Here is a 25376-nt window from a genome sequence, read left to right as displayed (position 1 = left end):
ACGTGTGGAGGTTGGTTGAAAACTGAATGTAACTCGGTTGGTGTGACGCTCAGTTCGAACATCCTGATAATGCAGCACTTTGTCTAAAGGATCACTGTCCTCAACAGTTATTGGGGAAAAAAAATCTATTGCTAGTTTAGAAACAAAAAGAATTTCAACTAACTATAAATGGCCAGGATAATAATTGTCATATTTTACTACAGGATTCAAACCAATCCTCAAAGATATCAATATTATATAAATATCACTATTGTTATTGACTATTACAAGTATCATTGATTCTAGTCCCACAGGAGATAATAAAAACGAGTGTCAGTGAAACCCAAGTTGAACAAAGTACAATATACTAACGCAGCTTATTACAATGTGGTCTTGAGAAAAAAACTAATTGATTAAGTGCCACTTGATAACGGCGCAGAACTGTTAATAAAATCCTCGAAGGGTTAACCCTGTGAGGAATAAAGCCATTTAACAACCACTCGCTTGTTTCCATCACAAAGCTCCTGAGCAAGAACGTTCAGTGTCTCTTAATGATAAAAAAAATTCTGGTTGTACTTTGGGGTCGTTTCCTTACTCCACACGTCTCTGTTTGCTTAGTAAGAACCCGATTGTTAATCTGCATATGTGTTGGTAATTTTCTTTCTTGTGGACCCAAACGTACTGTGGGTTAAATGCACAAGGCTTTCCTGACAATGTGAGGCGTCTGTCACAGCAATGTGCAAACTAATGAAGCCATAGGCAGCGACTCATCTGCCACCTGGAAAGTGTTTCTGTTTAATCTGAAACATGAAGATCAATTTTCACCACTTTTCGAACTGTTTTCGATTCAGTCTTGAAAAGAGTTGAGGAAACTGGGGATATGAAATGCAGGTTTCTGATACAATTATAGCTCACTATAACTAATACTATTATTATTATTATTATTACTTGACTGAGTCTGGTTCTGTGTGGAAGATTGTCGCTGATCTACTCTGAGATTAAATGAGCTGCAAAAAAAAATACCTTTACGTTTGGAAAGGCTTTTTTTAAAAAATATAAATGAAACAAAAGTTGTCTGAAGCATTTGCAGTTTGGTTTCAGTAGGTTTTATAGAAGCGACCCTAACTTTTTAAGGGATAGGGATGGGATAGGGATGGCTGCAGAATCCTAGTTTGCAAGTTTTCTACAGACTATAACTCCTGTTAACTGTTTCCTTTACTTCTTACTCTTGCGTATTGAAAAGCCTTTGATATGAGGCTGATTTCTGATGGTGGGTGAATTGTTTAAAGGCTGCTTCTGCCTGTTTATTGACTAATAATGTTTTCAACCAGCACTTACCCTGTGCCCACTTACTCTGTAGTAATTCACAAATGGAAGGTAGATAGCAATGCAAAGCCCCTGGTCACACAGCCTGTTAATACTCAATGTGTCTGTAAATATCCTCTATCATATAGTCTTTATTACCAGGCAGGATTAAATCAATACAAAACACAAGTACCACATTAATAGAAAATTTAAATAACTATATACAATTTACGTTATGGTACTTTTACAGGAATGTTATGTTTTTCATATTAAATAAGTCTATAATCATTGGAGTTCCCAGTATTCTTCCTGCATATATATCTTTATATAATTGTGCAGTGAATCCACACTTGTAAATCAGATAATGTGCTATTGTATTTTTCAATAAATTGCTTTACAATGGTCATTTAGGATTATTTGAACGATTTAGAGATGGAATATTCCGATGGGGCAGAAATAAAGACCTTTAATTACAAAAAGAAATGAATGTGGGCTTGATGGGGGAGGCGGTTTGACTTAATATATAGCTTTAAACGGAGCAGATTGTACAGATAAAATTGTTACCAACCAGTTAGCATCTTAATAAGATTTCGCCAATCTAATAAAGCTGCTCTGTGTTGAATAATTTGTCACTGCGTTACAGTCTTTCAGACCAGAGATTCGCACATGGTCCTTTTCTTTTTGATCTAATCAAACATAATTTCATATTTAGTCTTGGAGAATGGCTGGAAACCTGTCGTGACAAATGACTCGTTTCAGCTGAAAAACGAAACCAAATCAACAATATCACTGTGATTACAGACTAATAAGGTACACTGTGCTTTGAAACTTTAGCAAGAATACTTAAATGCCACACAGGGTCGTCTTCCCCTCCAAATGTTTATTTAAACATAGAGGCTTGGTGTAGCACCCTCAATTAGCATATTTTTTTCCCCTTGTATTTCAGAGTCAGAAAACCGTGAAATTCTCAATGAAATTTACTGGCTGGTCACACGTGTGTGTGTGTGTGTGTGTGTGTGTGTCTTTAGAGAGGAGTTAAACCCTGGCTGCCTTGCTCTCAGTGGGGAAGCCTTGGGGTCTCACGCCTCTGGCAAAACATATGTTACTTTCAAACTGATTAATATGAGTTTATTTTGGAGCAATAATTATCAAATGTCTATTAATCACCTCTGTGCACATGAACACCACTGAATAAAGATCACCTCATTGTGAGACACACACACATACACTCACACAGAGAAAAAACAAAGGAACAGGTGAACTCTGATAGAATTTTGTCACATCTCACGTGTGCAATTGTGATAAAAACAGGCAGCACTCAGAAGTTTTCAATAGATTCAATAATAATATTAATAATCCTTGCATTGGATCACGTCGTTGAGACGTCTCAAAGCGCTTCACGTAACATATTTTAAGATGGATTGACTGTATTTTGTGGGTGAGATGCGATAGCCAACACACACAGCAGTGTCCCACAAATAGCCATGGATTGAGCAATCAATTTTTTTTTTGAAGAGATATTACTCCCGGAAAGCGATCCGCCAACTGACTAACAACTAAATTGGTTCTTACTTCTAGGTAAACAAAGGCGTGTGGAGTAAGGAAACTTGTCTAAGGTTTCAAAGACAGACAACGCAAGTAGTGTATGTGAAACTGAGCGCGTATCATTGTTAAATTAATTTTGAGACCGTAAAATTCCCCTTCCCTAACGGTGTTGTTAATTCGACAACAGAGCGCAGCCCTGTGCTACAGTAGTGACTGTTTTTGCGACAAGGTGTACTCAACTCAAAATCTGCCAGAACAAAAAACCCTGCTCAGTTTCTCCAGAGAAGCAATGAGTAAAATAGTGTAACGTTTTAGAACTGGGGCAGAAATTATAGATCAGTTCAGAGATAATTGTAAAAACTAAATTTCCTATTAGCTGAAACAAAGCATCTTTAATCCAGAAATTGTCTCTCGTCGTCTCAGTTTAAGGGGTGAGATCAATGTCAATGGTGTGTATTGGGGACAAAGGGCATAATCTTGCCCTGCGCCATCCATTATGTCACTGTTAAACCATTTAATCGAAAGGTGGAGGGAGATATACACATGTAAGTTGTTCATCCCGTCTCACAACACAACTGAACACAAAAGGAAGCAACGATACCGAGGATTTTTAGCACCATGGTCAGATTCAAGTCAACTGATCTGTGTAGAGGTAAGTAAATCACTAAGCCCAAAATGTAGTAGTGATGGCAGTAATCCTGACTATCCTGCGTTAACTTAAAAAAAAACTCAAAATAAAATCCGAAACACTCCTTAATAAAAACTTGACACCTTGAAATCATCCTGGGAGTAGCCTTGGAATAAAACCACTTATTATTAATGAAACTGACATGATCCATCACACACCCATATTACTCATCGGGAGTTAAGTTAGGTGGTTTCCATTACTTGTTTAATGTCATTAATCCCTTGCTGCCTAATATAAAAAGAGGAGGAGGCCATTCAGGCCCTCGAGCCTGTTCTGCCATTCTATAAGATCAGGTCTGATCTGTATCTCAAGTCCAATTACCTGCCCTTGCCCCGTATCCCTTAATACCCTGACCTAACAATATGTATCCACTCACTATGTAGAGAGACTATATTAAGGTTATTGCCGAAACCAAGGATAGCTACAAAGACAACTACATCACTCAATCGCTATCAGAAACATGCATTCAGATTTACTCAAGCAACAGATTAATGCATATAATGTTTGTCATGTGGTGCTGCGATCACACAAAGCAAATCGTTAAATCGGCAGCTAGAATTTGACCAGAAGCAGATGATACACAAGGTGTATCAGCGGGGTTATGGATGCAAATAAGCAGAAATAACCTGTGCCACATTTCAATCGTCTTAAATTCACAAAGCCCGCACCTCTCTCGAACAACTAATAGTGTGAAAAATCTGCTGTGAAGTGCCGAGACGACACCTTGTCAAAAAGAACACCGAACAAGCAGCTAATTTCTTAGATACAGTACTTGGGCTATCAACAGGTTCACGTAACTGTTGCCAGTTGGCAAGGGTGTCTGATCTGTGAAATATTTTTTTCTTTAAAAAAGATTCTCCTCCAAAATGCAATGTGTATATCTTTGCTGGTATGAACGCGAGTTTGTACAAGTGCGTTTTTAGTCACAAAAAAGGATCTGGTGTTGAGAGTGGGGTTTTATTGAGCTTGGATACACACGCTAATCAATTTCAGCAAGTAAAAAAAAACAAAAAAAAACTGTGTGCGAAGTGATTATATGTCAGCCACAGAAATCTGCTCCATATCATGAATGCCTTCTTTATCAATGATCCGGACAGTGAATGAGGGGAGATTCAAGATGAACCGTTTCTGGATCTGGAAGTACAAAACATGGCACTTGTTTACCAATGAATCCAAATACGTTGGGACCTCGTTATACAGTGTTAACGGGGTGGGGGGGGGGGAGCATAACATCCTATACAATGAAGCCGCGATAGTGACCCAGGAAGTGAGCCGGGCAGCCCAGTGATAAACAAAGGCTCGTCAGGTTCCTGAAGTCCCACTTCTGATGTCACCTTCTGTGTGCTCCGCCTAATACAGTGCTAATACTGTAGCGCATTCCAACTGGGGTGCAGCGTAACCCCGAAAACGACTTGCAGTCAACAATTAAGGTATTTTAAACATTAAAATATGAATCCGCAAGCAAGACAGCAAGACTACTGACCTTAGCTGTGCCTCAAAAGGGAAATAGCACTCTAACAGGAAGCAAGGCGCTATTCTTCCACCCTCCCGCCCCCACCAACGGTTAAGAGCAGCTCTCCCAAACTTGTGCTATACCCCCAGAGAGGTAGAATTTTGGGTCAGGTGAAGGCCACATACGAATAGCGCCGGAACCAAAAGAGTAAGAGATCTGCAACCTTTTTGTTTTTGTTTTCGAGGGAAGCTGATCTGGAGTAGACAAATTCCATAACTCCACGGCAGCCAAGCACTGCTGTGTTTAACAAAAAACAAAATGCGCTGCCCGAACTGCTTTGCTTCTAAACACCCCTCCTGCTGGCTGCTCCAGGAGAAACATTAACAAGGAACAGTTTAATGACTTTCCTTTTCCTCAGCAGTTACTGTCACGGGTGAAAATAAGTCAGCACAAAGCAGGAGGTTTTTAAATCCCCCAGAAAATGAACGCTGCCCGCCCTTTTTGTACAAATCCACTTTCTTGCAACGACTCTGTTCAGCCCGGGTTTGAGGCTCACCTCTTTCAAGCACTTCTTCAAGAGCTCCAAGGATTCTTCGCGTGTGAGATCTGCAAACACACATTGTTTCAATCTTTGAAAAATTTTCTCAAATAAAAACAAATTTTTTCAAAATTAAATAAAGTCCAGACTCGAAAACAGAAGTCATCTGACTCGCAGCTGAACGCAGTCCATATGTAAAGCAGTTTTTTTTAAAAAAAACACACACACACAAGAGTAAGAGCACTCAAACCGCAAGCTGGAACAAATCAATTAGTTTCTGGAAATCGAAGCGCATCAGAATCCACCCCTTTTTCCTGGTTCAAACTCAGGAAAAGGACAGGCACCTCTTAGATTCAATTTATTACAAGTGGTGTGAAAATGAGCTCCATCTGCAGATGCCGGCTGCAGTTAGTGCCCTTCTTTCACTAGCCTCCTGCTGAGCATTAGATTCACCAATGAAAGCGACACGTGCTTTTTACTTCTAAGAGCGCAGACCTGGTTCTCTTCCCTCAGCCATTAGGATCCGGGGACACAGTCAATTCCAATGAAATCAGGGAAACCAATGAGTCTATTCAGAGCACGCTTTGAATAACAAACTCAGGTTTTTTTTAAAACTCTTCAAAGACTGCAGTAGTATTTTTCAATTATCTAACAAAAATAAATTGCCTGCGACTCAAAACAGTGTAATATGAAAACTCTGGTGCATTTCCAGAGAATCCCTAGTGCTCAAACTAGAATTTTCTGTACATTTTCGTGCTACGAATGTTTGTTTTAAAAAAATATAGAGTAAGAAAACTGTACGTGCGACCCCTGTTATACCTCCTGTGAATAAAATGCGGGCTTGCTTATAGCATGGTGACGTGCTAACCAGAAGTATGATACCTCCTGTATCCTGTCCTGAAATGGCACTTTTCGTATTAACAAATGGCTCCAGTTTCTACCTACATTATTTCCAGTTGATCACACCGCTTGATGTCACTACATAAGGGAAATAACAACAGCGGTAAGTGTGTCAGTGTTGATCTAACAGCTCTGAGGGTTGGCAGTGTTTTTTGCAACTTGCTTCTTAACTGGCTGCACTATCCCTGGATTCTCAAAACTGAAAGCAAGTCAGCCGGTTAAGGTAGAGGAATTCAGAATGAAGCGATTATGTCTCATGAACATTCTAGGTTGGCAACGTGTCACTGAATGCCAACATTGGCAAAGTGTTTGGGAATTTATGAAATATTTAAAAGGTTTTAAGACAAAACATAATTTCCGGAGAATTTGTACGTTATGTCACAGTCAAGAGGTTCCTGGGATAAAAGGTTTGGGTGCACACAATACAGTCCATAAAAGGCACATTCAACCTCCCTCTCCGCTTAATTCTGGCAGTAATGCTTTACCAATTTGTCCCCCCCAAAAAAGTTTTAAATGCAATTTCCTGTTAGGCAACTTTACTTAAATGGCATTTAAATTAACTTCCAAGGGAAACTATTCACTTAATACAACAAAAAAAAACCACTTACTAAAAATAATTCAGCCAAAGAATCTGTTTCAGTCTGTAATGCAATACCAATTTGAATTTTGTTCTTAAAATTGTTTGGTCTATAGATACACCATTTTGCTAGCTGTATGCAGCTGGCTTTAGTAAACGCACACTGCCTTCTGCAAAGGAAACAGTGGCCTTCTCACACACAAACAGTCAAAGTCCTATTGATTTGCAGTTTGCTTCTTTGGACAGTCCTCCCAGTTAATTTTTATCAATTTAACGGCTTCCCTAAAAAAACATAACAAATTTCGTCAAGTCAGGTCATTTGACTGATCCTCAAGTTTAAAAAGAACACACAATAGTGAATAGAGCCAGTATTTTCAGGGTCTATCTGAGAACTGTAGGCACACTGGTGGTCAATGAAGAACTTTGCAACGCAAGATTAATTAGGAAAGAGACGGATGTTACAGATGGAAACGTGGCTGCAAATTTTGTGCCATCAAGATTGCACAATGAGGTTAATTTTGATGTGTGTGGATTTTTTTTCCGGGGGGGTGGGGGAATTAATTTAGATCGTGGAAGAGTATGGAGGAAGGGTACTGTACTTACATTTAACGTTACATTGAAGTAAAATAAAACTTCAAAATTCAAAAAGGGAGGGAAATGAAATAACGGTGGTTGGGGGGAGGAGTGGGGGGGGGGAAAATCGGAAGAAAAAATGAAAAACAGAGATGTGGGCAGCACAGCTAAAGAGTGGGGATGAAGAGTGGCAGCCAATAGTTACTTGTAGAGAGGGTTATGGAGCCTGGAACAGGTGGAGTCCCACCATAGTTAGTTTCTCTTTTGGAGGCAAATTTAAATGTTTGGTGGAATAAAGAGAGACAAACCTCAGGTAGTTCAGCACTCTGCTGTAACCCTACCCATAACCTACCTGGCTTATAATGTTGGTCTAGGATACTGAGCGTGAGAAAGGCGCCATATCCATGAGCGGCAAAGGGAGCTTTGGCCAGAGCTGCTAAGTAGTCCATGTAGTATAACGCAGGCCCATCATGCTCATCGTAACCAGCTAAAATCATGTTCACATGGTAGGGTGTCTGTAAAACACAAGGTGCGGCATTTATGAGAAGAGTAATCACCAGCAGTCAGAACAAGCTCACAGCTTTAATGAGCAGCACTTTGTTGATAATCATCAATATAAGCCCCGATTTCTAAATCAACACTTGTTTGACAATAATTCTCAACTTCACATCATTCTTAAAATAACCGTTGGGCGTTGATTATTGAAATTAGGCCAGTTTTGATTTGCTGGATATTAGCAAAAATGGTATCTGTGCATCCAGAAAACAGGCTGGGAAAATGCTGCAAAATGTAAGAAATCACCAGGTTAAAATGTGCACACAACTTTCTACATCCCCTACCAAAAGCTCAGTTGTTAAGGTAAATGCTAAGTGCTAAAAAAGTCAGACAGAATCATAAAGTCTTGGGTTCAATCCCTTGTCTGTGTTGAATTTAGCCGCGGTGATCGAAGGGGCTTACAATTATTCTCAAATGACCCTGATGGTGGGGGGAAATTAGCCAAGTTTACTGCTCCCAGTTACTATCCAGTGTCGCTTGCTGGAAAGTGCACCTACCTATTTGTAGGTCAGATGAGGACAAGATAAAGCTTAGATATGACATCTTCTCTCCCGCCAATCGTTGCACATAGCTTACTAACGCTCGCCCATATAAAAATGATGACTAGGGCAAGTTACAGTATTATAGGACTTCTTTATTATTTCCCCCTGTGGAAAGGCAACCCAGCAAGGCAGGAAAGGGAGAAATCCGGAGTTGTGGAAAATAAATAAAAAAGAAAATAGTCACAAATAACTTTGCAACAAAATGCACGTTGTACTGCTGACAGATTTTAAAACTCATTGGATTACAGATACATTAGCTTTATAGGACAGGGTAATTTTTTAACAAGTTCAGGTTAATTACAGTATACATAGCTTTGAATAAAACTTCAAAACCGAAGGCTCCCAATGCAATAACACTGTTTTTCATTATCAATTCTCGTCGACAAATGCAGGGGGTTTGTTATCCATGATTAAAGAAAACGAAACACCAATAGTTATTAAAACTTCGGAAGCAAACTGTGTGAAATTACCCAGATGCTCCAGTGAAACGGAATTTAATAAAGAAATTTAAAAAAACAAACGTGAACGGAGGGAGGCAGTTTACTGATGAGTTTCTCAGCGACATCTGGTGAAACAAACTCACAGTTCGGGCAGAGAGTGAGGAAGTATCCCACCGAGCTGGGGAGGGGGAGCGTTAATCTCATATTGGACCCCTTCCAACCCCCAGCAGCCATAATTAAATCTTTAGAAACTTGCACCGGCAGACGGCACGACTTGAGCAAAATAAAATACCGACAAGTAAGAGTTTTACAGACCGACTTCCTGCCCGTCTGACCAATCACGGCAGTGCAAGCGTTCAAGGTTACAAAAGATATCCATAAACAACGCTCACCTATTAATCTAGTAACCTACCTAGCACGCAGCGAAGCCCTTGAAGGGGTTTTAATTGGTACGAAGCCTAATACAGTAAGGCTTTACTTTGGAAAGGGCGGGGGTAAAACAAAGAAAGTAAATACAACAACATCAAAAGGTGCAAGTTTAGGGCCAGAGGTAAAAATTAAAAATTTACAACATAACTTTTAAAAGGTGTAATTTTACTTTCTGAACTAAAGTGGACTGACAAAAAGCGCGACGTACTGGCCCTACTTCTACTACTGAGATGCCAAGCATGAATGAGTAGCTACTTTCCTTCTGGTTTATACTGTGAATATAAAGTAATCATAATGATCCTTGCGTTTGTTAAAGTAGCTTTCAGGTTGGAAGGATGTCTCAACAAGTGTTTTATAGGATGTACTGGAATAGATACTGACTACATGTTTTGTTGGCAAATGATCATCGTGTGCATTTTGTAACTAGTTTAACGGTCTGTCAATTCTGACATGAGCTCTTCATTTATCTTATTCTTCCAAAGATCCAGATCTATCTTCTTCCCATTATGGTATTAGGCAATTCTTAAGTGAGTTGAGTGTCCAGGCCTCTACCAGGTTTCCTGGTAACCTGCTCCAGCTGTTACTTCTGATCTTTCAGCCAAAACACAGTTCATGATTCTTCTTGATTGCCAAGACAAGATGGTTCAATCACAGGCATCTCTAAGGAAGCAGCTATTACCATTCCTTGGCCGAGCAATATGGAGGAAGTAAGCCTGATCAAGCTCAGAAGGTACCCGCCCCTCCCTTAATTCTAAAAATAGCTCTACAATTCTTTCCTCTGGCAAAAAAAAGACACACAATTGGCACGACTTAAACCAGAATTGATGGCCGCGTATACATGAGGGAACTTATGCAAAGTTCTTAGCAAGAACAACAACTTGCACTTATATAACAATCTTCTTGTAGGATAACATGTCAGAGCGCTTCTTGATGTCGAAGAGGAGATGACAATATGCATGGTCAAAGAGGTAGGTTTCGAGGCAGGACTTGAAGACAGATGAGGGAGAGGGTTGGTGTCTCAATCCCTCTACCTTGCTCCAGCCTTCTCTGTTCGTCTTCAGATCGCACCTGAAGACTTTCCTCTTTGACTGTGCCTGTGAAGGATGGTTACCTCTCATTTGCCCCCGGCTCGATGACAATCTATGCCATTGTTCAGTGCTCCGAGATGCTACCACGTGTGAAGGGAGCTCTATAAATGCAAGTTGTTGTTATGTACTAATCACATATTATAAAGTAGAAACGAAGCCTCCTCCAGGGAGATTTCAGAAAGCTCCACCTTCAGTAGAAAATAGCAGGTCCCTCTGGAAACAAATGCAACAATTTGGTGGAGTGTCTGCCTAAACAATTAACTTCAAGGCAGCAGTGCTTAAACCCTTATGAATGCACACAAGAGGCACAGGTGATGTCCCCTATCAGGGTTGTGGCAAACATGCGCAAGCTCCCAACAGTCTAATCTCTGTGGTATTGTTTTAAGAGATACAATATTCATAACCAATTTTAACCAACAGAGAGTCAGAAAGGATCTCATGGTGACTATTGGGAGCGTATGTATTATTTTGGGGGGTACCAACAAGCCAGTCACAGTCTAAATAGAAAGTAGAGCAAGCATGACATACTTGTGTATAAGGGAGAGTTCCAGGCAGAGACATGGTCTCGTAGAGAGTTGCACAGAAGCAATGACATGACATTTGGTCTTAAAGAGACTTCTCAGATCAATTCAGATTGTTAGAGTGCAACCATTATTGCCGGAACAACCTTAACCCTCCTGTAGATAACTTGGTGTAGAGGACTGACAATCCTGGCAACAACTGTATAATGTTATGAAGGGAGGGGACAGGCATTCTCCTTAAGTCCATTGGTCTACAAGGCTATGGACATAAGAGACAAAGAAGTAGCTCGGTCCTCAAGTAGAATGTTTGAACACCCCAGTAACCATCGTTGATAACCAAAATGGTGTCTGTCTGCTTCTTTGGAACAACTCCAACTCTGCTGACACTGGACTGTTGAATCTTTTATGTTTGCAGCTTTAAAAGGCTTTAAAAAAAACACACATCCTGGACGTTTATTACTAAGTTATTAATTTTGGGGGGAATCCTACGCTAACTACTGTAAGCACGTTGAATGAATACATACATAGAAGATAATCACACTGTCTCGTGTGGTGTGATAGCTCTTCCTGTTAAACATTCTTCCACCAGCTTTTAATTAAAACGGTTATATTTAATGATTCACTACTTGGAATGGATTACAGGCGGCTCATTATCCCGACATTTTACACTATTCTCTTGTAAATGAAAATCATTAATTTCTGCAGTGTTTTCTATGGGACAAAATGCAAGCTAATAAATGAGAATTTTATTACCATGCAACATTATTCAGTGAAAAAAATTAACCCTTAAAGGGTTACCTATTTTATTTTGCAAATGTATTGTACTACAGGGCTTTCAGTTAGATTTGGAACAGACAGTTGGGAATTTTAATTAGAAAATAAAGCTGGAAATGGAAGTAAATCCATTTATCAGCCTGTCTTCATTAAGCAAAATCCATCGGCAATGCTTTAAAGTTACATCCCTGAATCTCAGTATTTTTTCACAAATGTAAAGCTTTGTAATTGAGCAGACAAGCCGAGACTGCTGGTTGCTTTGAAAATACATCTGTTGTATTTCTTTTAAATATACTCTGCTTAAAATGTAACATAGCTTTAAATATATTCCAGGTTTCGTGTGCATTCTCCGAAGAGGTCCTGTAAATATTCAACATTCACTGTTCTTTGTTTAGCAAAAAAAAACAGAATTTCCTCAGATAAATTGCAATGTTCTCTTTAATTTACACCATGTACAGCAGGTTATACACACCACATGTGGTTTGGGAAGTGGAGATTTTCTCCCATTTCCACATGACATAAATATTAAGCTGCAGGGACTGCAACTACTTCACTACTTAAGTCTTCATTCCCTCCAACTCCTCTCTCCCCCCTCCGATTGCTGGTAGCGGTAATTAAGAAGTCAGGCACTCTAGCAGTGAAATTTTTTTTTAGCTGCACAACTGAATACAGACACATTTACATATTCAAATTACTGCCAGGTACTCAAAAGAAAGGAATGCTCTCTACGTCTGTACAGCTGTCCAGGGAGATAATATAACTGTAAGTATAAGCGCAAATACAGGTTTGTAGCACTCCGCCCGATATCACAATAGAACGAAGGTAGCGAAGGAAACAAGTTTAAACCCTAAGGGACTACAGGATGTTGAAAAAGGAGGATGAACAGGAAATAGTAAACATTTAATGACTACTGTACTTCTTTGAAGCTTTAATCTTTGGGAGGACACAAACATTTTATCCAACATATTGTGTGACCTCCAGATCTTAGGCCAAGGCAAAGGTTCAAGGAGCTGGAAATGTAAGTATCCTCAGTGGGGGGGGGTAGCAGAGAGGATAAATGAGGATGCAGTAAACGGGATCTGCTTGGAGCTGAGCTGGCTCCTGTACAGTGACCAAGGTAAATTTAAAATAAAATCCATCTTTTTTTTTCGCGATGACTCAACAACAAGATTGTTGGGAGGATGTCCCAAGCCGCTGTACAGTTGGGTCAGGACCCGAGCAAGGGGCAAATGGTCAGGGTGAGGGGAGGGAAGGGAGGGAGCGAGGAGGGGGCAAATGGTGAGGGGAGGGAAGGGAGGGAGCGAGGAGGGGGTAGAGAGCTGAAGGCCGGTCAAAGAGAAAGGTCTTGAGACCGGCCTTGAAGGAGGAAAGGGAGGAAGCAGTGAAGGCACCGGGGGATAGAGTTCCAGAGCCTCGGGGCTGAGAGGCTGAAGGCCCGGCCACGGATGGTAGGGCGGTTGGGGCGGGGGATGTGGAGCAGACCGGAGCCAGAGGAACGGAGGGTACGGGCAGGTAAGCAGGGGGATAGTAGGTCGGAGAGGTAGGAGGGAGCGAGGCAGTGAATGGCCTTGTAGGTGAGGATGAGGATCTTGAATTCTGAACGGATTTTTGCATGGGTTTGAGACTGTCTTGTGAATTTAACACTTAATCCCACTTTGGAGGATTTTCAAGATGGTAAAACAATTACCTCAGGATGTTTAAGAGACGCCTCACTTGATACAAAAGAGAGTGTTAATGTGCCTTTGCCATTCATAATAGCCTCTATGAATATTGAAAAAAAGTTGGTTTAAATAACATTTATAGACACTGGATAAATCAAATGAATGACTGACATAATAACTACTTCTGTAAGTGTGCTAAGTGCCTTTTGTGAAATATTTATCAGGTCATCATTCATGGTCCTTTATATCATTCCATTCAGCTACAATACATATGCAGTATCTTGATGAATAATGAAAACAAACTGAAGGCCACTTTTTCACAGAAACATGAAATTACAAAGGGTGGTATTTTACAGGTGTTAACTAATGCTGGTTATATTGAACTTTTCACACCAAATATAAAGCATGTTTCAACCAACCGATGCTTTTTGGGGGCAAATGGCACATTTAAAGCATGTAACCAACCTCTTGAGATAGGTCTTAATTCCTCTATTCTTTTCACACCATTGCACCTCCATTCTCTTCTTAAAAAAAATCCAGATTCAAAACCATGGGTTACGGAATTTGACCGGTCTTCCTTTGGCAAGATGTAGGGGAAAAATCTAATTAACAGTGCCACCGTTTGATCTTCTATAAAATCATTCTAACACATTGCTTAAAGGAGTCATCAGATATTAAATATTCTGGGTAGGTACAAAAGTCTTTGAATCCAGCTTGCTGTCTTACTTCCTCTAATATCCTTTTAGGTAGGCTCAATCTTAGGGGCCGCAATGCTATCTATAACTGTACTTGCATCTCTAACTGAAATGCAGAGATGAGCATCACCATTTGTCCAGATAACAGCAACACCTGTTACATGGCTACATGGCTGGAAACTCTTGAGACAAGCTCCTTGTTGACGGGAACATTTTTAAATGAAAATGCACTCACCGGTTGCAGGCAGTTCATTAAAAAGCCAAGTTGAGAAATGAGTGTACATACATAAGTGTAATGGCCACATGCAACAACTCCTGATTACATCCACTGCTCTGTGAGCTCAGCCCACACACACCCACATGCACACAAACCTGTGGCCAATAGCCTGACTCAAACAGACCAAGGTTAATTTGGAGCTCTTGAATTACCTATTCCATTTGAATGTAGGTTCTGTACAACTTTATGGAAAACCTATAAATTATTAACTGCATTAATGAGACAGCAACACATGATTGCTCAGGTCTAAAATTCAAGAAATATTTTGGTTCCGTTTGTACAGAACAACAACAACTCACATTTACATAATGCTCCTCATGTAGAGTAGCATCCTCGATTGCTTTGTCAGCTACGTCGGCCAGATTAATTCCAATGTACATTGTACAATGTTCATTAATTACAATGTACAATGTTCAATGGAGAAGTGCATATTAAGTGATGCTTAATCACTTAATACGCCGCCAAGTTCTGTCACTGTTAAGCTCTCTAAGACGCTACCTTGCATGGAGGGTGCTATATAAGTTCAAGTTGTTGTTGTGATGCAACAGCTTGGTATAAGACTCAAATTATACCACTGTTGCCTCCTTTTAAATTCTATTTAAAATGGTTCAATACCACCAACAATGCCCGGATTCAACTAGCAAGGAAAAGGAGACTTCAGATCCAGTTTGATTTCCAGAAATTAGCAGATTTGGCAAATCTCTTATTGGTGTCACCAATGCAACATAACGAAACAGTGACATGTGTTTTTAGTCTCTAGTCTATTAGCTGGAGATTGACATATGTGTCGGCTGAGAGATATAATCCGAACGAGCTGGGACTTGTTTAGCACAATGTCATCACGTTACTGTTCGCGACGCTGAATACACGTTTAGCTAGGAATAGGATGCTGCTCAGACACATTAATAAAAATGAAATATTTCACAAACTGTTACAACAATGATTCAAATATTCTTTTACAAAAAAAGTTAAGGAATGCTGATTCCCCCCCCCCCTAATTTCTTATTCTCCGAGAATTGGCAGAAAATATTAAGGACAAAAACACTCTATATTATATATATATGTGTGTATGTATATATATGTGTATGTATATATATATACAATAAAAAAGGAGAAATTCCACCTAATCTATTCAGGTCCACTTAAGAACATCCATAACATGGCAAATTCTCAAATGCAGCCTTCATTATGATGCTGGGTTTTCCGGAAGTTCTTTTAAGAACTATAGAAACACCCATTTCAAAATTAGGACAATTTTGGATGCTCTAAAATACATTGAGCAAATTGATCCAAGTGAAATTCCCTCCCCCTAAATAAACGTTCATATAACTTATTAAAAAAAACTTGGCAGTTGAGGATTGAACAGCATGAAAACATGAATTGTGTCCTATAAAATAATAGTTTTAGTCACAAGTACTGTGTGAAAAACATGGCTAAAATTTTTTTGAAATGTTAAGACCTTGTTAAACAGCATAAATTATATGATGGGGGGGGTCAAGTTAGTAATGGCAGCTGGCTCTATTGGCTGGAAGCCAGGGCAGGCAGCAACTGCAGCTCTGGGAAATAAGTGGCGCTCCATCCTTGAGCTCACTCTAAACACATTCTTCCATCGAGATCACAGCTCCAATCCACCGGGGAGCATTAAACAGCTGGCTAACTAAAAAACGTTAACAGTGTCAAGGGAGGGCAAGGTTCAGTGCCAATACAACATCATCAATTATGGATAATTTAATTGGGATGTTTTGCCCACCCTTCTGTGCAGAGTGCAACGGGGAGGGGGGGCGTGGCTGATGAGACTAGCTGTTAGGTGTCTGACACCGGTCGTATGATTAGGAACATATGGCACAGGTGAATGCTGCACTGCGCTCCCTCACCAAGGCAGAAAATTGTGACTTGTTACAAGTGATTAAAATAATATCAGTAACAGGGTAATTGAAGACGTTTATGGTTAGTGTAGATCACCGGGTACAGTTAGCCTCCCTGTGGTTGTGCTGCGAGTAGCTTGCCCAAGCCTGGACTTGCCCGACGGGCTGCCTGTTTCAGACGGACCACACAGCAGGGAGAGTGGAGTTTTTTCAGGAAGGTTAAAATATTTTGCTCCTCAGATGGTGAGACCTTGGGGAGCGCCAAACGCTGCAGTAAGGTAACTAATGCAGCGTCCTTGTAGCACAAAGACCTATTTCGCCTACAAAATACAATCAATTCACTTTACAGTATATTCTGTGAAGTGCTTTGAGAAGTCTAGAAGGCGTGAAAAGCGCTATATCAAATGCAAGGATTATTATTATTAGTAGTATTATGAATTTCAAAGTAAAGATTTCATTCAGTTTCCAAACCTGCAAATGTTAAAGCTTTGGCACAATAGTTTTATTTCTATTTCATTAGCCAAATTAAAATGCTTTGAGATCAAAATAGTAACTTAACTCGGTAACTGTACCTTTTATACTTTGCCCAAGTATTACACCAATAGCCTTGGGACTGAAGAAAACACACGAATGTCAGCACTGAACCCACAGAGATTTTTTTATGATCAGCTATGATCTCGATGAGTACACTGTGTTTGGCTTTTGGAAAGGAAATAATTGATCTTGGAATAAAAATAGCTATTAGATCAATCTGGTTTCTCTTTTAGAGGCTTTTAAACCAACATGACAATAGCCCTGTGTCAGTCATGCATGAGTGAGCAGGCTACTTTACTAGTTTTGGATAAGTTCAAAATAGATAAGGTTCAGAAATTTGTTTTACCAGGCGATATCACTCCTTCCTTCCTCCTCAATCTTCAGTTGGAAAAGTGGGATGATCCAACTTGACAGCATCTCCAGGCACATCAGCAGTACACCTTGGTCAATTCCCAAGGCATTGTGCTGGAGTGGGACTCTCTTCATGTCTATATTCCCTCACCTCACTGACAAACCAGCTGACATCAAAAGTCAGCCCCCCTCTGGGGAAGCAACAGTGAATCCACATTGTGAATGTTTGAACTCTAAAGTTTTGTAGTTGGGGGCACACATCAAATTTCTGTCTCTCTCTCTCTGTGATGAATTTCTTAATATTATTTGTCTTGTGATCTTTCAGGGGGTAGTTTTCTGAATTTCTCTGAGTCTATATTTAAGTGTCAAAGTTGGAAAATCCTGAATGGGATACTAACTACCACAGCAAGAGTAGATTTACTTTGAGCCCAGCTCAATTGTCTACATACCCAACTTCCTGCGCTAGAAAATAACCAACTTCCAAGTCTCTGCACTTTCTGCATGTTGAATAGAATTGCAAGGAAAAGGAGGTTAGAAACATTGTCAACTCTAATTCAATGTCCGAACGCACTTTGCTATGTTGCCCTGATGTAAATTGTATTGTAACGATACAGTACCGGGTGCTTCAAGAAAGGTATAAAAAACAAAAAGTCGACGCCTATCTATGCCTTACCCGACTCCGAAGATATTCTGCCAGATTTTTGCGAGTGAAGTTGGCAGCTGCTGCAGGACTCAGCTCATAACCTGTGAAGACGAAACAAAGATGAATTGCTTCTGAGTTGCTTCCACTGTCACTAGTTCATCTGCAAATGGGATTAAAAGAAACACAAACTACACTTCCAATGTCTGAGATTTTTATTTGCAATGTAATTATGTTTGGAACAGTTTGAAAATTGAATGTGATCTAATAAGATTTTAACAAAGTGAGCAATATCTTCAAACATTATTTTATGCCTGTTAATTACAGTTAATGGTCAAAACTAAGCTCTATTGCAAATAGTATCTCACGGAAACTGAAATAGTTTGAAAATTAATGATTAGGTGAGTAAATTGTAAACTTCTCCCGACTTCTGACTGTAATCCTACTCATGGTTTTCCTTGGGACAACCCTCAAATTGAAGCATTCTCTAAGATCAAATAGTGGTGTATCTGTTAGTTTGTACCACGAGGGAATATGGAGCCTCATATTTGTGGTCAACGGCGGTAAATCATTTGACAAGCACAATACTGTAAGTCACGACTTCACAAAGCAGATTACTAAATACAGTAAAACACTTGTTTTAAAAAATGCTGTTCCATTGCCCAAGAATTCAGTTGTTTGCTTGAAAATTTCCAAAACTGAAAGAGAAAATCTTTAGAATAAGGTATTTTTTTGGTGGGGGGAGAATTCAGGCTGCATGAAATTCATGGAAAGGACACAATAACAACTGATAATCCCCTTAAAATGTGCATCTTATGTGAATGACGGTATTTCAGATTTTATTTCATCAATGAACTCTTGATGAGGCAAACTAGATTACATTAATTCTAAGAGACGAGATTTGTGATCAGGAATAAAACTACATGGAAAATGCCAACTTGGATCATCATAACAATGAACTTCAATCCCTTTTGGTGACACAATCTGTATTTGTTTCAACAAAACGTAACTTGGACAACATTAGCCTAGATTCCTCTTGACATTAAGATTGTGCTAGTTTCCTTTGGTTAGNTTTTTTTTTAAACACCTGTTGATGTTCGCTGAATGAAATGCATCAGTTTGCGTGTAATTCAATAGTGAAATTTAGATATAATAATCGTTGCATTTGATATAACTCCTTACCATGTCTTTGAGACGTTTCAAAGTGTTTCACAGAATATACTGTAAAGTGAATTGACTGTTTAAAATAGCTTCCTCTCCACCCACCCAGGATGAGTGAAATGGATTTGGACAGATATTGATTTAACTGTAACGGTTACAGAACAGCAGCATTGCTAACTCAAAGTACGTAGTAACAGGAATAAAGGGACAACAGTAGAATAGGCAAAAGGATCAATTGCAATTTCAGCTGTATGTAGGACAAACAGATAACTGCCTTTGTCTGATTTGGAACAACACATGTGTAACGTTCACTGTTTTGGGAAAAGAATCAATGTCAACCTCCTTTCGCTATGGAGCACTTCCCAGATGAGGAAGTGAATAGATCACATCCTAAAGGATTAGCCAATGCTGATCCCATAAAACAGAATGTGGAAAGAAAAAAATAAATAGGCAAAACAGTGGTCTATTATGGTGCAATGTAACAATATATTGTGCAATCGCTTTTCAGTTTCATATCCAGATTAATTTCATATCCACATTTTAAGGACACCTCATTGATCATCATTTCACCTGTCTTCAACTGCAAGAATTTGTACAGCAATAATTCCAAAGAATATTTCGTACCCTCTCTTAAGCCACTTGCTTAAGGAGGCTGCAGTTTCTTCAACCAGGATATCAACACAGGGACACAGCTGCCAACCTCAGTATAAACACCAGAAGGGACTTTTGACGAGCGAGAGATGACAAACCTGTTTAAATCTATACAGCAACGAGTTCACTTTCAATGAGTTAGTGTTGCCCAAAATGAATGAGTGAGGCTTGGCAAGCCTGCATGAGTTTACAAATCTTGCCAGCAAACTGCTGCTTGTGGCTAGAAAATAGACTAACAAAACCGACCTAAACATTAGCAAAGCTAACAATCCCCCATGGCAGCAAAGACTGTCACATAACATATAAATACATGTAAATGAGAAGAAATGACTGTGATGGTAACAGAATTTGATGGAATTAGTGTCAAAATTCCTTTATGATAATGCACAGTGGAACAAACTACAACACAATTAAATTATATCCGCTATGACAAAATGTGTCAGTCAGGACTGCAAACTTTTGATGGACTGGGAACATCAGTTTGCATATCAAGATGAACTCAAAGTAATAAAATATTACATCTAAGAATTGTAGAGTCAAGATGAATTATTTATTGTAGCTGAAATACAAGAAAGATGTATAATTAAGAGGCCCTATCATTATCTCTCAAATGTAATGAAAAAGAGCAATAAATCTCAGTATTTCTTCCCACTTTCATTTTGCAACAGTGCAAACACCCTCCCTCTCACCTACCTTCAGTACATAGCTGTGATCATGAACTCGAGAACTGTGTTGGCAACTGAAGGAAAGAATCCATATCAGGCCAGTCAATGACACAGCAACACTGGGTTGCTTGAAAATTGGCGCACTGTACTAGTAAGCCTCTCGGGAAACTAATTTGAATCACATTCTTTTACTGGGGTAAAGTGAATCTCAAATTGCTATGCAATAAATTCCAATCCTGTAATTTATCTGAATATTAGATTGTTTCAATATTCAGTACAAAGAATATTCAATTTCCAAACTAATTGGTTGGCACTGCGCTAATTTAATCCTTGTGTACAGAAGGGATTTTACGGTATGAATACAGTTTGAGTTTTAGTTAGACGAAACTCAATCTCCCAGTTGTCAGTCACTGTACTGTAATGAATAATTGAAGAAGAGTTATATTACGCATAACATTCCTCAACAGTGAGCAAGGTTTTCTATATATATTTCAAACTTTGAATTGAAGACTGACAGACCAGCAACATATAGTAGTATCAGATTATTTGTGTGGAGGAAAGGGAATTGGGGTAGAGAATAAGATCAGAGACAAATGGATTCAAAATTTACTGCATTATTAGATATTGTAAATCTCCATCATAATCATATCGGGAAGGTTCCTGACCTCTATAACTCTTTACATCCAAATCAATGATACTCTCTCTACTACAACACCTATCATACAATTAACACTGGAAAATGGATGCATTCACAAAGGTAATAGAACCAGGATAGTTCCTGTATTGGTATCAAATATTGCTGTATTTTCAACAAAATGATAACAAACTCAAACTACAATAAAATCCATTCTAATGGAAATCTGGATTATAGAAAATGCTTCACTTGGTAACCAGAGGAACAAATGTCTAATTTCAGCACCTTTTAAACAATATGTTACGTTGACTTTTATATATGAAGTACAATCAAATTCCACGTCGATTTAAATGCAGGAAGGAAACAGTCAGTTTCTGATAATTCCAAGATAATCACAACAAGCAAGAAGTACTGTCGCATCAATTCACTTCAAATTCCAAAAAAAGAAGAAATTCAGTAATTGCAGCAAGCCTTAATAATACTGATATATATGACAAATTGGACAAATTTGCTGCTTCCCCCGTTTGGCTGAAATGTTTTTTTTTAGAAAACATATTTACAAGGAATGTTATTCTGACAGGTAAAATTAAGTTAACACCTGCAGTATTTTATGTCAAAATTAAGTTAACAATATTTAACTTGTGATTTTAGGATTTCAGGAACCAGTGCTTTGAAAATCAAACAGCAGCATTAACAGGACCAAATGGAGTAGAATATGTTGATGACCTACCATTCCTCATTTTGTAGAGCTGTACATTTTTCTGAATGTACTCTGCAAACTGCACAGTGTCTCCAGCCTCTCCCACACACAGCAACAGGATCTTCTCGCTCAATTTAAACATTTTATCGTAATCTAAACAAAAGGAAATGGGGAGTTAAAAGCTACAATCCTAGATACAGAATGAGTTAAATAGCTTTGATAATAATGTATTTTTAAGCACCATTTTGTTCCTTTGACCCTCGAAGCTAATTCTTCATCAATACTTTCACTTTCAATTTGCTGAATAATGGTGTGAGCTGAGACTAGGCCTGACGGAGCACATTGAAAATGTAATGAACCAGCTGGATATTTTCCATTGGGACATTGATTTCGGACAAGAAAATTCTAAGATTCAGTCCTAATGTACCTATGCTGATTGAGGTGAATAATTTGCTTCACTCACTTATGTCCATTTTTTCTACCCAAATACTTTACAGATTGTGACAAACCCTACAGTAGCCAAGGTGCAACATTTTTATATATAGTTAGTGAAGTTATGACGTACAAATACACTTCAAATTCCAATGTACATTCATATCAATAGAATCCTGATTCAAGTGTAGTTTCTAAACCTATTCCAAGCCCCAGTTACCTATTTTCTCATATTTTAATCCATATTGGTACAAGATCTTCACCTTTTGTCATATTTTACTATACACAGGATCATAATCCCTACTTGCATTCACTTTTATGATTCAATGCAGTGAAACAGATGTAATGGAATTCCATAGAATATAATTGGTAGTTCAAATGCTGGCGATCTTGTGTTGATCAAAATCTTCACAGATTAGGTACATCAATACCACTTCTGTTGCTATATATTTAAACAGAAATACAGTTTAACTATAATAGCTTGCAACTTTGTTTGGACTAACTTATTAATTTCATGGCAAAGGAACTCTAGAGAACTTAACAACAACAACTTGCATTTATTTTGCACCCTTCACATGGGGTAGCATCTCGGAGTGCTTAACAGGACTCTTTGCTGTGCAGCAATTGAAATTTGAATCAAATTTAAAGTCTGGTGTCTTTTAAATTATGTCGGAATTATAGCCTGTAGGCAGTGTTTTGATCTATGTGTCGCCACATTTGATGGTATATAGGATGCAGCTTGCTGCCACAATATTAATGCAATTCAAGAGCTGTGAGAACTTCGTAGGAGGCAATTTGTAGTATATTAAAACTAAGGCATTATTTCCACTGCTCTCTCACTCACACTGTGCCGCAGCAGCGATGGTGCTGCACCTGTTGTATATAAATATGCATTGCACAGAATGCATTATAAAGCCTCTAAAGCCTACTTATTTCTGATGAGGATCACACTCCGCACACAAACCTACTAGGATACAGGGAAGCAGCCACTGAGGAGAATGATGATGGCGATAAGCTAATGGTGTTCTTTCTGTCAGTCACTTTATGTCATGTCAAGGTGATGCTGTGCCTGTGCACGAGATCAATATGATTGCTGATCTGTAGCTGCTGAAAAAAACACAACTACAAACATGTGGCATCTACTGGTGAATAGTAATAATAAGTAATAACAGTTATAATCCTTGCATTTGATTTCACCTCATCACGTCTTCAAGATGTCTCAAAGTGCTTCACAGAATACCCTGTTACGTGTAGTGACTGTGTATTTAGCACGCGCATATTCTCGTGATACTGTAGATAGTTTGGGCCATGACATGTGCAACGTGACTGCCAGGATGGCGGAAGGCGAAGTGGATAGAGTTTGGGTCTTCTTTGGTCTTGCAAACCCTTATGTTCGACTGAAAGGTCATCGACCTGAAACGCTAACCCACTTTCCTCTCTCCATAGATGCTGCCTGAATCTGCTGAGTGTTCCCACTGACTTCTTCTGTTTCTATTACTTGTGTTCTTTTGCTTGGGGTGTGTGTGCGTATGTCTGTGTGTGAGAGGGTTCTGTGTATGGGGGGAGGGGGGGTCGGGTGTAATTGTATGTGTGTGGCTGTGTCTGTTTGTGTGTCTGTGTGTGGGGGGGGTGGGTGTCTGGTGTGGGTGGTCTGTGTACGTGTCTGTGTGTGTGTGTGCGAGGGGGGGATGTTGGTGTGTGGGATGCATGTCTGTCTGTGTGTTGGGGGTGTGTGAGTCTGTGTGTGTGTTGGGGGTGTGTGAGTCTGTGTGTGTGTTGGGGGTGTGTGAGTCTGTCTGTGTGTTGGGGTGTGTGAGTGTGTGTGTGTGTTGGGGGTGTGTGAGTCTGTGTGTGTGTTGGGGGTGTGTGAGTCTGTGTGTGTGTTGGGGGTGTGTGAGTCTGTGTGTGTGTTGGGGGTGTGTGAGTCTGTGTGTGTGTTGGGGTGTGTGAGTCTGTGTGTGTGTGGGTGTGAGTCTGTGTGTGTGGGGGTGTGTGAGTCTGTGTGTGGGGGGGTGTGTGAGTCTGTGTGTGGTGTGTGTGTCTGTATGTGTGTGGGGGTGTGTGAGTCTGTGTGTGTGTGGGGGGTGTGTGAGTCTGTGTGTGTGTTGGGGTGTGTGAGTCTGTGTGTGTGTGGGTGTGTGAGTCTGTGTGTGTGTTGGGGGTGTGTGAGTCTGTGTGTGTGTTGGGGGTGTGTGAGTCTGTGTGTGTGTTGGGGGTGTGTGAGTCTGTGTGTGTGTGTGTGTGTGTGTATCGAGGGCCTGTGTCAGACCGACACACACACAGCAACATTTCCCTCCCCCCCACAGCCCAGACATCCATCGACTCCTGTAGGCCAGAGGCTGAATGGCTGCCCGGTGTGGGTGGGGGAGGGGAGGGGGGATTGTAGCTGCCGGGTGTACAGAAACCCGCCGTCCTTCAGGCGGGTCATCCGGGGGGGGGGGGGGGGGGGGGGAGAGAGAGAGAAGGCCCCGGGCGCGCTAGGCCTGAGGCCTGGTGTGTGTGTGTGTGTGTGTGAGGGGGGGGCGGGCGGCTTACCGTGCTTCATGGCGATGATGCTGCTCGCGGCCACCATGTCGGAGGCCAGGAGGACGAAGTCACGGCCCTGAATGCCTATCAGGTACTCCATTTTGCGGGCGGGCGGGCGGGAGACTGACTGACTGACTGACCGGCGACACCGAATTCGCGCCGACTCACCCCCCGGCCTTCCCGCACTCGCTCGCTCGCGTCGCGCCGCTTCTACGTCATCGCCGCGCGCGACGATCAGCTTCGAGCGCGCTCCGGCCAACGTCGGTGGGCGGGGTGAGGGGGCGGGGCGGGTTTTCACGCCCGATCGGGCGGTTTTGGGGCGGTTTTGGGCGGGTGGCCAAGATTTTTGATTTTAAAGCCAAGTTTCATTTGGTTTCAACTTGCAAAAACTTTTTTTTTTTTTTTTTTTCCTCTCTTCTCTCTCCTTTTGAAAATATGTTTTTTTTAACCTAACTAAAATTGGCCACTCTCCTACCCCCCCCATCCCCCCCACCCACCCCCACCCCCACATCCAGGCAACTTGGAATATTGGGCTATTTTGGGTTGATTGGGGTACAAACTATTTTAATTTTTGGCAATTCTGATCTCAGGGACTGGAGCTCTCTCTCTCTCAATGGGCTCCTTGTGCAGTTCAGATCAGTTATAGCTAATTTAAACAAACAAACAAACAAACAAAC

General features: G+C 40.3%; 1 protein-coding gene across 1 annotated transcript; it reads right to left on the bottom strand.

Moving 5' to 3' along the window:
- Positions 1-4455: 4455 nt before the first annotated feature.
- psmb2 (proteasome 20S subunit beta 2) lies at positions 4456-24918 on the bottom strand. The gene is made up of 6 exons (XM_042338483.1): positions 24709-24918; positions 21772-21894; positions 17964-18034; positions 7911-8073; positions 5527-5576; positions 4456-4651 (listed from the first exon to the last, which is right to left on the bottom strand). Exons 1-6 carry the CDS (start codon positions 24797-24799, stop codon positions 4550-4552), a joined length of 600 nt encoding a protein of 199 aa, XP_042194417.1. The 5' UTR covers positions 24800-24918; the 3' UTR covers positions 4456-4549.
- Between the last annotated feature and the right edge of the window lie 458 nt (positions 24919-25376).

Source organism: Callorhinchus milii, unplaced genomic scaffold (assembly GCF_018977255.1).
Source record: "Callorhinchus milii isolate IMCB2004 unplaced genomic scaffold, IMCB_Cmil_1.0 Scaffold10, whole genome shotgun sequence".
Lineage (NCBI taxonomy): Eukaryota > Metazoa > Chordata > Chondrichthyes > Chimaeriformes > Callorhinchidae > Callorhinchus > Callorhinchus milii.
Note: the sequence above shows the minus strand (reverse complement) of the source record. Positions and strands in the feature narration are given on the sequence as shown.